At 39.9% G+C, this 11,980-nt stretch overlaps 1 protein-coding gene across 1 annotated transcript; it reads right to left on the minus strand.

Annotated features, from left to right (window-relative positions):
• Nucleotides 1-7,650: 7,650 nt before the first annotated feature.
• LOC148156338 (uncharacterized) lies at nt 7,651-11,876 on the minus strand. Its single transcript, XM_088010026.1, has one exon. The coding sequence runs from the start codon at nt 9,001-9,003 to the stop codon at nt 7,915-7,917; it is 1,089 nt and encodes a 362-aa protein (XP_087866152.1). The 5' UTR covers nt 9,004-11,876; the 3' UTR covers nt 7,651-7,914.
• Between the last annotated feature and the right edge of the window lie 104 nt (nt 11,877-11,980).

The following is an 11,980-nucleotide window of genomic DNA, read 5'->3' on the forward strand; positions in this document are numbered from 1 at the left end:
ACATCTCCGGAGCAAGGTAATGTTCAAGATGGTGAAGCAAGAACTGATGGATGGATTGCTACTAAGTTGATTGGGGCTGTGAGAACCGCTGTGCTTCATCTATTGCACCTCACTGCTGCAAAGCTCCTACAAGAAAAGTGCAATGGATGCCGAACCGGACACCCGAGTCAGAGACAGCACGAATGTCTGGAGCCTGTTCAGGAGCGATTCTACCAGGACAACTACCACAACATTATGCCTCTACTATTTGTACCTCAGTTCATTCCAGCAATTCAACTTTTTCTGACCAAACACAAAATTCAAGCAAGCGACCTGACAGTCAAGATAGTTGCAGAGACAATTTTACACGAACTAATGTGTGATGATCACTTTCATGCTGCAATTTCTGACATGTATGAGAACATGAGCTCTGATCTGCTCAAACAGCTGTGGTGGGTTTCAGAATGCTTCAGTCCAGTGAAGAAGAAGAAGTGATCCGCAATGTTTGTCTTTTCATTTTTATAAAAGTGTGACAAGTTTAGCTAATATATATATATTTTTTACTTTAAGTGATTTAAAAGTGTGACAAGTTTCATTTAGTTTTTTATATATTTTACACACAAAAAACTATCACAATTTTTTTGAAACTATTCTGCTTGCAATGTTTTTTGTTGGAGTGAAATCTTTAAAATAAAAAAATAATAAAAAAAAAAGATATAAATAAAGACAAAAAAATCTGAAATTCTTAAATTCTCTGTGTTGTTTTTTGATTCTCTCATTACTCAACAAGTGCTCAGAAGAGTGTCAAGGGAATGGCTGAAGAGTTGCTAATGAAAAAGGTCTATTTTGACCCATCTAATCCCGGTAGCTTTGGAGGTGTTCAAAGATTGAAACAGAATCTTGAAAATGAAACTGGGGAAAAAGTAAATGTTGACAAAATAAAAGACTTTCTTTCAGAGCAAGATGCATACACCTTACACAAACCTGCCAGGCTGCATTTTCAGAGAAACCGTGTTTTTGCATCTGCACCTTTAAAACAATGATAGGTACTTTTCTCGAACCTACATAAAAAGACCACAGACAACGTATATGAATTTTATAGACAAAGCTTTTGCAAAAGGAGAACTTTCCATCAACAACCTCATCAGCCGTTCACAGAAAGTTCTGATCTCCTTCCACGTGAGCCCCTGTTTTATTGTCAAGCAGAACAACCAAAAGGGGCAGTCAGGAAGAACAACAAAGGTCGTAAAACTTCTAACCTAAACAAACCAGCAACTCAGTTCCAGGTGTGATATCTGATCTACGGTCTGAGCCCAGTTCAAATCTCGGTCAAACTGTCAACAAAGAGGGAGGATAAACAAGAGACAAAATACGACTGCTCACAGGCAGTTAGGAGGTATTCTGGTTGATAAGAATTAAGGTCTGGGAAACACAGAGTTAACTGTCTCACATGAAGATGAAACAGTCAGTCGTAACCTCCAGGTCAGTTTATACACACATAAGGAAGAGAACACTTTAAACTAAAAATCACAATAATACTGATTAACATTAGACTGAATATGTACTAAAGTAATAATGATAATACCAAAAAATATCTAACAAACAATTTCAAGCAGACCTTTGTGACATGCAATCCCTGGCTGAGTATAATGATGGGTACAATTATCTGCTGACTGTCATTGATATATTTTCAAAAAAAGCTTTTGCTCGAGTTTTAAAAAGAAAAACAGCTGGAGAAGTGGTGAAAGCTTTTGAGTCTGTATTTAGAGAGAGCCAAATACCAAAGAAGATTCAGACAGATTTGGGGCGAGAATTTTTTAACAAGAGCTTCAATGCCTTAATGAGAAAACATGGAATTGTTCACTTTGCTACAGCCAGTGACCTCAAGGCCTCCATTGTGGAAAGATTCAATCGTACCCTCAAGAGCAGAATGTGGAGATATTTTACCGCAAATAATACACGCAGATATGTTGATGTTTTACAAGATCTGGTTACGAGTTACAATCACAGTTTTCATTCCAGCATAAAAATGAAACCTGTGGAGGTCACTGCAGAGAATTCCCTTCAAGTCCTGCGAAATCTCTATGGTAATAAACCCCGAAGGAAAAACAAAAAAAACAAAAAAACACAAGCCAAGTTCAAACCTGGAGATTTAGTCAGACTTTCAAAAGTCAGAGGGGTTTTTCAGAAAGGTTATGAACAGACCTTTACGGATGAGGTGTTTAAAGTCACAGATGTTATCCCACGCATTCCTACTGTTTATAAAATTCAAGATTATGATGGAGAAGCTATAGAAGGATCTTTCTACCAGGAGGAGTTACAGAAAGTAAAGATGGGTCAAGAGAGAGTTTATCACGTTGATAAGATCTTGAAACGCAGGACTGTGAGGGGAGAAAAGCAAGTGTTTGTCAAATGGAAAAACTGGCCTTCAAAATTTAATAGCTGGGTCCGGCTCAGTGACCTCTCAGATGTGTAAAGAAGGCCTACAGTGTACAACAACATGTCAGCAGGAGGAGAAGACAGAGAACAAGAAAGTTTCTATGTGACCCTGCCTTCTAATGCTTGCAAACAGCTCTTTAAAGACAATACAAGCTCAAACTTTAAAACAGAGTTGGCCAAAGCTATTGATTTAAAAGGTCATTGGGTTGTAGGTCTGTGTGAAGTTATAATACCACATACCTGGTACAACCTGCCTACTCACTCGGCCTACTTTGAGCTCCGTAGAGTCTTAATTCAACCATCAGACAAGACTGAAGGCCAGGATGGATTTGATATCTACAGCCAGAAATTTGGTGCTGGAGGCTATTATGACAGACCACAAGACATACTGGAACATTTTGTGCCTGCACTGAAAAAGTACAGCAATACTTTAGATGTGTCTTACAATAATGTGACAAAGCGCTTCGAATTTAAAGGAAATGGACAATTTCAAATCAAAGTGGGGGCTCCACTCGCCTACATTCTCGGACTGAAAGTGAACGAATGGTTTACAGTGTCCAACAGGAGCGCAACATACCCCTCAGGGGCCGGCATGCTTGCAAATTTGTTTATATACTCTGACATTGTGCACCACCAAATAGTTGGAGACAGCTTCTCGCCGCTGCTGGGTGTTGTGACAGTGAGAGGGAAATTCGGTGATATAATTAGCATAAGATACAACACTACGCATTATATACCCGTGTCAAAAAGTTACATCAAAACAATTTCCATTCAGATCAAAACAGATCGAAATAGATTTGTGGATTTTGTTTATGGGAAATCGATAATAAAACTGCATTTTAAACCTGTGTCACCCCCACGATCCATTTAGCAAGATTCAAATGGCATTTTTTCCGCAGTCACACATGGTCAATGACCCAAACAGATTTGTTCACTATTATGTCAGCCAAACTGGAGGCGACCTTTCGTTTTTCCAGGGTGCACCTGTCATGTATGGCAGGGGCCTTGGCTCGTTGTTTTCCAGGCTTTTCCGATTTGTGTCCCCACTTGTTAGAAAAGGGTTTTCTATAGCTAAACCCCACCTGAAAACTGCAGCTTCAAACATCGCATCTGATGTCATAAGTAAAGCTGTTAGTAAAATGACCCGTCCTGCACAGAACAGAGCTGAGCAAGAAGGCTCAGGAATAATGATGCTCTCTAAACGGGGGAAAACCAGACCCCCAGGTAAACGTGTCTGGGTGGCTAAAAAACAAGCTGCAAAGAAGAAAAAGAAATCAGATGCCGCGAGAAGGCAACGAGGAAAGAAGCGCTCCAAAACTTCTGACATATTTTCATAATGTCTCTCCTACACAACAAATCTGCAGAATGCACACTGACTGAACTGGATTTATTTTCAGCTCCAATGACTCAGCTCTCCATCGAAGATAAGATCTACACAGAAATCCACCCTCTGTCTGCCATCAGTGACTCCTCACCCATTGAATTTTACATCAGCAGTGAAGGTGACTCTTACGTGGATCTTAATGACAGTTTATTGTATCTCAGAGTTAAGATTACTAATGCAGATGGCTCCAACATTGCTGATGATGCTGCCGTGGGACTTATTAACTACCCACTTAACACAATTTTTGGTCAAGTTGATGTTACACTTGGTGATCGTCTGATATCTCAATCCAGTGCAACACATCCGTACCGGGCAATCATTGAGACACTCCTGAACTATTCCGAGGACTCTTTGAAATCCCAATTTAGTACGGGACTGTTTTATAAGGATACAGCTGGCGAGATGGATTCCATTGTCACCGATGATGGACCTAACCTGGGTCTTAATCAGAGAGCAAACTTTACAGGAGAGTCCACCCCATGTTCCCTGCTTGGAGTGTTGCATTTTGACCTGGCATTTTCTGAAAAGCTAATCATAAACGCGGTGGATCTGAAAATTAAGCTTACACGCGCAGACGATGCATTCTGCCTCATGTGTGCCAGAGACTCAACTTTCAAGCTCAAGATTTTATCTGCGTCTCTGTTTATCAAGAAAGTGACTGTGTCCCCAGCTGTGCGGATCGGACACGCATCAGCGTTGCTCAGAGGAAATGCTTTGTACAACCTCTCCCGAGTTAATGTCAAGACTTTTTCAATTCCAGAGCGATCTAGAATTTGCACACAAGAAAATCTGTTCCTGGGTTTGATTCCAAAATATGTGGTACTTGGAATGGTGGATCATGCGGCCTTCACTGGTGCTCGAGAATTAAACCCCTTCAACTTTAAACACTATGACCTTGAATTTCTGGCTCTGTGTAAAAACGGAAGGCAGATTCCAGCCAAAGCCTTACAGCCAAACTTTGAGCAAGGTGATACTGTGAGGGAATACTATAATCTGGTAACAGCAACAGGAAGACATCTTAAGGACTTACCCCTGAGTATATCCCGTACAGAGTTTTGCCGAGGTTATTCACTCTTTGCATTTAATTTAAATCCTGCAGGAGACACGGATGCTCTGTCTCCACAGTCAAGCGGCTCCCTGAGACTGGAACTAAGATTTCGGAGACCTCTTCCAACCACAGTCACCTTGATCATCTATGCATGTTATGACTCGATCCTAGAAGTGGACTCGAAGCGGAGAATTTTGGTAGATTATTATTGAGTCTAATTTTGTTTTTCTCTATCAAAAAAAAAAAAATAAGAAGAATGAACAACCAGGAAATTGAAATGTTACTGGATCACCTGCTGGGGAATGCATTTGGTGGGGTTTTTCCTTGTGACTATCTCTCATATTTACCTGTCACCTTTCCAAGACCAAAATTCCTGATTGTCAATACGGATCCATCAAATCTTCCTGGACAACACTGGTTAGCCATTGCACTGCAAAAACATGACAGGGCAGTTTTCTTTGACCCCTATGGTTTTAGCCCTGAATTTTTATATTACCCAGAAAGTATCTTGGATTTTATGAAGGCCCGAGCTTCTCACATAGAATTCCACACTTGTCAACTTCAGAGCATGGAATCTATGGTTTGTGGACAGCATTGTGTGTTTTTTGTGACCCACAGTGCTTGTGGTATGAGCTTGAAGCAAATTTTATCAAAGTACTCTGATGATGTGGATAAAAATGATAAGATGGTTTATAATTTTGTCAAAAAATATCAGAAATGTATCACTGGTGACAGTCTGTGTTTTTTCACTCACTCAGCTTGTTCTTTGCAGATGTTTAAAGAAATGTATGGAATTAAAAAATAAATGTGTTTTTTTTGTTGTTGCTTTCCCCCCTATTTAAAAAAATAATTAAAAAAGAGCAATGATTTTTTTGTTTGTAAGAATGACCAAAAACAAAGAAAAATGTTTGATCAATAAAACATTTTATTGAACAATCACAATACATGTCATGTCATTTTTTTTTTGTTCTTTTGCTATTGGGAAAATGTGATCCATTTTGGAGGATGTCTTATTTTCCTTATTGGCTTGCCGTCTTTTTCATCATTACCGGCAGTTGCTGTCCAGCTAGGAGACAAAATATAATCTTTCTTTTCCTTCTTGAAAGGACCAGAAAGTGGACTCTTTTCAGAAGTAGAAGTCTCCCCGTGTAGTTTCTTGTACTGCTCACGAGCATGTGGGTTTTTCACAAAAGATGAGGGAATATTTATTTCCCTTAAAGAATCTAGAAAACTTGTCCAACCCATAGGTGGTGTGGCTAGGCTTTGTTTTTTAAAAGGAAGCAAGAGATGTTTCACTAAGTCTAAGATGTGTGAGCCACGGATGACATTCCCTTTATAGATCAATTCACCTTTTGCTGTCCATCCGTCACTGTTTTGACTCAGTTTTGTTAATATATACTCTGCATTCCTGTGTGATTGTTTAGGAATGGCTATCAATACCTCTGACACCTTATCTTGACTTGCAGCCAACGGCCCTGAGGCCTCAAGTTGCTGCTGCTGCTGCTGCTGCTGCTGCAGAGTCTCTCCTTGCTGTGTTTCTGCTGACTCATCTGTGGCCTGCTTTCGGAGTGAAAACGTGACCCGTTCTTCTTCGGCCTGGCCTTGTTTCATTAAAGTCAAATAGCGCTGTAAAAGTGCATCATATTTTTTTATCTTTTCATAAGAGGACATGGTGGGATGTTCTAAAATCAGCCTCATTTCTTGATCCAGGTTCCATTCTGCGTTGTCTCTTATTGTAGTGTTTTTTGATTGACTCAGATGTTGATTGAGTTGGTCAGGAGAGATCAAGTACATTTTTTGTGCCATGTTTTATTTTCTAATTATGCCAGACAAAATTTCACCAAGAATGGGAACAACCGCAGCAATTAATGGAAGGAATCCTCCACTCTGAGAGCTCAGAATTTTTCTTTTTCTTTTGATTCCAACCTTTTTATCCGCTAAAATTCTGATATACTTTTTTTGTTTCTTCAAGGCGTTGAAATGTGAAGTGGAAAGGTGAATGTTGCCTTTAAGAACATTTAACGCGACTTCACACAGGGTTTGAATAAAGTCTGCAGAGCAGGTTTTCAAAAAATCCTTTCTTTGTTTAGGGCTGGATTGAGAGAGAGCTTTAAGAAAATGGGCATTGCGTTTTATACGTGCAGACATTGCAAAAGCATCAGTAGCTTTTCTTCTTCTTTTGTGGCAAATAAATAGTGGTTAACTGCCCTGGAAGTAGTCCAGTGCGTAACCTGTACTCATCTGGGCAGTCTGGTGTGAAATCAACAATTATATATCCGTACGGAACGCTGGTGGCGTCTCGAAAGCTCTCCAGGAAGTAAGATTTTTTACTGGGAAACATTTGGTGAGCTAAAATACTGATTTGCAATTTATCCCTCGGATTTTTGAATAGAACAAAGTAGGTACAATTCAAACTAATTGTTCTGGTATGTTTTCCTTTAAGGAAAAGATTCTGGGTCAAGAAAAATGCACTGATTCTTTTATGATGCCGGTACTGTGTAAAAACTTTTACTACATCCGGATGCTCTGCAGCCTCAAAAATCAAGTCGTCAATTATAACTAAGTGAGAGGAGGCCTCTGGAGGAAAGAGGGTACTGTCATTTATAAAATCATCTGGAAGACCTTGTATGAGTTTTAAATTTTTATTTGTTTTTTTCAGCTGCATAGAGGCAAAAAAGTACACAACATTTTCTGGTTTTTCACTCATAGTAGACAAACAATTTTCAAGAACATTGAATACAAAGTTTGTTTTCCCAGAACCGCTGGGTCCGGTAATGAGACATGAAAAAGGGCACTGCAATTTTGGATCAAAGTTTTTCACCTCTTGAAAATCCATCATTTGAGACATTTTATTTTATTTTCTGTGTCACTCTCTCTCTCTCTCTCTCTCTGCCTTTTAGTATCCAAAAGGGAGGGTTTTTCCATCAGCCAAGAGTCTGCGCTTGTCATACACTACTCTGAAAGTTTTTAAGAATGACTGGTATTTCAAATGGAAGAGAAGTCCAGCTCCCCTGATGAGCAGAAGATGGTCTGTGGCAGGCCTCCCCCCTCTGAAATCCTCTCATTATATAGAGTGGTGAGGGGGCGGGTCCTCAGAGGAGGTTGGCTCTGGAGGCGGAGCTAAAAATCTCAATCTTTTCTTGACAGTTAAAATATCCATCCAAGTGCGGGAGCTTCGAAACAAGTTGGAGATCAGATCTCCAACTTGCCAGATTTTATCTGACCATACCTGAAACGGGACAGCCAGCATGGTCCTGAATATTCCTGTGTCTGAATTGAAAGTTTCCAGCACAAACAGGTCACAGGTAGTGTCCGAGTTGATCTCACGGATGCTGGCGCGTAAAAACCAGCGCCCAGATGGAGTAGTTTTGCTTTCCCAGACCGCACTAAAGATAATCTTACCTTTAGCAAGTTCAGGATCAGAGGGAAAGGGTTGCAGTTTAGCTTGCTTGAAAGGTGGAGGGGAATCTTTAATTTCTCCTTCCTCACCTTCTTCTCCTCCTTCTTCTTGCCTTTCTTTATAGTCCTCTGGTTGTGGGGTTAATTTTCTCTTGCGAGGAACTGCCAACCTTAACACTGCCCAGTCGTTGTAGGTCAGATTGCATGTCACTGATGAGGCTGTTAGTTGTTCTTTTTCTTCCTCGAGCTGATACACAGAGAGTTCTCCTGTTTCATAACGAAAAAGGTATCCCCATTTTCCAGACATTCCATAAGCTTTCAATGACCACTCCTGTTGCAGGACATGGCATGATGGATTCTGCACTCGGCACAGAAAAAAGGTAGCCTTGCGTGGTGCACCCAATGTGCGGTCTGGGTTCTCACAAAGGAGCGATGTCCCACTGGGTAACACTGTGCGGTGTCGTTTTTTTCCCACGCCGGATGAAGGAGTTTCAGAAGACGCAGGGGGTGCTCCAGAGGAATCAGGCGTAGGGGGATGCTTGGAGTCCTGGAAGGTGGGAATCTCGTGCTGAATTGAGGATTCGAATGCTGATGGAGGTAGGATCAGATTTCTATCCAGGAGTGTAGAGGATGAAGCATCAGTGATGAAGCAGGGTCTCGTGATGGTTTGTCCATCTGCAGATGAGCCACATGGCAGTCGATTGGTTTCCTGATGTCTTCTCTTTTGAGGCTTTTCTCTTTTAATGCGAACCATTATTTTTTTGTTTGTTTGTTTGTTTTCTGTGAGATCAAAGTGGATCTTCCTCTAACAAATGCAACAAGTAGAATGACAGGGCCTCCGAAAATTATTTAAAGCAGAAAAATAGAAATCCCACCCCTTTATCTCTATTGGCTCATTCATAAAAGTGGGCTGGGGAATCTGCCAGGAGCAGGAAGATAAAAGCAGTTGGGGGTGGAGTCTATCTGCGTGAGGAGGAGCTGCATTGGTATAACTGGGTCAAAAGTCACAAAGAGGGCCTGACCCCTTATTAACCATTTGATATAAAAGAGAAGGTTCCAGAATGCTGCCTGCTTTACATTGATAAGAACTTGATTTATATGATGCAAAAGAGAAGGTTCCAGAATGAGAAGGTTCCAGAATGTTGTCTGTTTTATTTTGATAAGAACTTGATTTATATGATGCAAAAGAGAAGGTTCCAGAATGTTGCCTGTATTATTTTGATAAGAACTTAATTTATTGTGATGCAAGAGAGAATATTCCAGAACATTGTCTGCTTTACATTGATATCAACTTAATTTTATATGATGCAAGAGAGAATGTTCCAGAATGAAAAGGTTCCAGAATGTTCCCTGTATTATTTTGATAAGAAATTATATGATGCAAGAGAGAGAGAATGTTCCAGAATCATGTCTGCTTTACATTGATATCAACTTAATTTATATTATGCAAAAGAGAATGTTCCAGAATGCTGCCTGCTTTACATTGATAAGAACTTAGATTTATATGTTGAAAGAGGCTCCTTGACCCTTATTCTCTGCTTGAGGAGGAGCTGCATTGGTATAACTGGGTCAAAAGTCACAAAGAGGTCCTGACCCCTTATTAACCATTTGATATAAAAGAGAAGGTTCCAGAATGCTGCCTGCTTTACATTGATAAGAACTTAATTTATTGTGATGCAAGAGAGAATGTTCCAGAATGAGAAGGTTCCAGAATGTTGTCTGTTTTATTTTGATAAGAATTTAATATGATGCAAGAGAGAGAATATTCCAGAATGCTGCCTGTTTTACATTGATAAGAGCTTAATTTAAATCAAACCATATGTTTTTATACGATAAGCATTTTATGACGCAGATTTAACGGTCGTTTTATACGATAAGCATTTGATGACGCAGATTTAACAGGTGTTTGTGTGCGATAAGCATTTTATGACGTAAATAAACAGATGTTTGTGTGGGATAACATCGATTTTGATTTGGGCGTGGCATTTTAATCCATCAAACTCGATTAATTAAAATTTGACAGAAGCTAGTACCATATATTTTTGCTCTTCATTCATCGATATCAGAATATTCCATTCCTATTCTATTGTTATAGCCACTAAGCATATTTAAATATGATGAACTATGTATTAAAAACATACTTAAAAATACAATTGTTTATAAATGTTGCTTTGATAGATGTTTCAATATGGTTTCCAGTAGGGCTGAAACGATTCCTCGAATGATTCGAGTACCTCGATTACTAAAATTCCTCGAGGAAAATTTACCTGCCTCGAAGCTTCGTTAATTTATGTTTTATTAGTTAGCGCACCGTGTTCCGGCCGGGACTTCATTTGCGTTGCGCGGAGCTCTCACTTCCGCCTCTGAGTTGTTGACAAAAGCTAAGTCTCAGCGGCATAAAGTCCAATCTTCAAGATTGGCCCGTGGGGATTTTATTGATTGATGATAATGCCCGACTTTTTATCGTTTTTGGGGAACCAATAAGCATCCTTAAAATGACTGGGGGAATGCCTGGAGTACGGCAGCATTTCTCCTCCGGGGCTGCTGGTTGAAAGCGAACGGCGGGAAGAGCGCTGAGGTGAGCGGATAGCCTGAACAGGGCGGGCGGCTGAGTAGCTGATGCTTACCGTGTAAATGTAGCTTTACCGACGAACCGCACAATAAATTTCATATCCCGGTCTGAAGAAACGGGTGGCGGAGCGCATCGTACATGGCTGGTAGATGAGTTTCTGAGTGTGACCAGTGAAGGTGTCGTAAATATCCCGTATTGCTTCCCCCCGTGTTCGTCCCCCGGTCTAACGGTTCGTCAGTCCGCTGGTCTATTTCCTCCCCTCCACCCCATCTTACGTTCGTTCATTCGCCCTCTCCTCCCACTCCAGGCGGCATTTCCCGTATTTTCAAACCCAAAGCGTGACAGGTTAGGTGGCAAGGTGAGTTTAATTAATCTATTAAACTCACTGAAGATGAATACATAAACTAAAAGCTGGATTGTAGACATTTTTTATAAGCATATTTGTGAGCCTGCCTCTTTGTTATTAAATTCAATATAATTTCAGATTTTTCTATAACTTTTCTTCTGGTTAACTTAGAAAGTGAGCTATTATTGTTACAGGTTAGTTTTCTAAACTACAAAAAAGCAACTGTTAGGGATGCTCAAATATGAAAAATTGGACTGATATTGATATCTGATAGTAACACCGGTATTATGCCAGATTTACCAATATTTCATTTTATAATTTTTTTTTATCCGATTACTCGATTAATCGTAAGAATAATCGATAGATTACTCGATTACTAAAATATTCGTTTACAACAGCCCTAGTTTCCAGTAACAAAAAAGTGTGTTATGATCGATTAAATGCGCTGATACGTCATTATGCCTGCTAAACACATAAGGCTGAGTGGAGTGGTGTACCGCTCCAAGATGGCCGCCCTAAATCTTGTCAGGGACAATAGGCGAGAGCGGTCCATGAGGCGTCTATCCTTATATTATGTCTATGGCTCTCTATGCTCCTTTTTAACTTTGAGCCCGCCTCTCCAAAGGTAAAAAAAAAAAAAAAAAAAAACTTTACTAATTTTTAATCCATATTTCCTAATTCCTAATGGCGACTGGCCATGGTCAATACATCTTTAGCCCTTGAAATTCATATTTTATTCAGCACCAATCAATGGTAAGAAAATAAAGCTCCCTATCAACTTAATACAATTCAAAAGAAAAAGTTAATGGTGAC

Source organism: Poecilia mexicana, unplaced genomic scaffold (genome assembly GCF_051168715.1).
Source record: "Poecilia mexicana isolate PSO_F unplaced genomic scaffold, ASM5116871v1 scaffold_11, whole genome shotgun sequence".
NCBI lineage: Eukaryota > Metazoa > Chordata > Actinopteri > Cyprinodontiformes > Poeciliidae > Poecilia > Poecilia mexicana.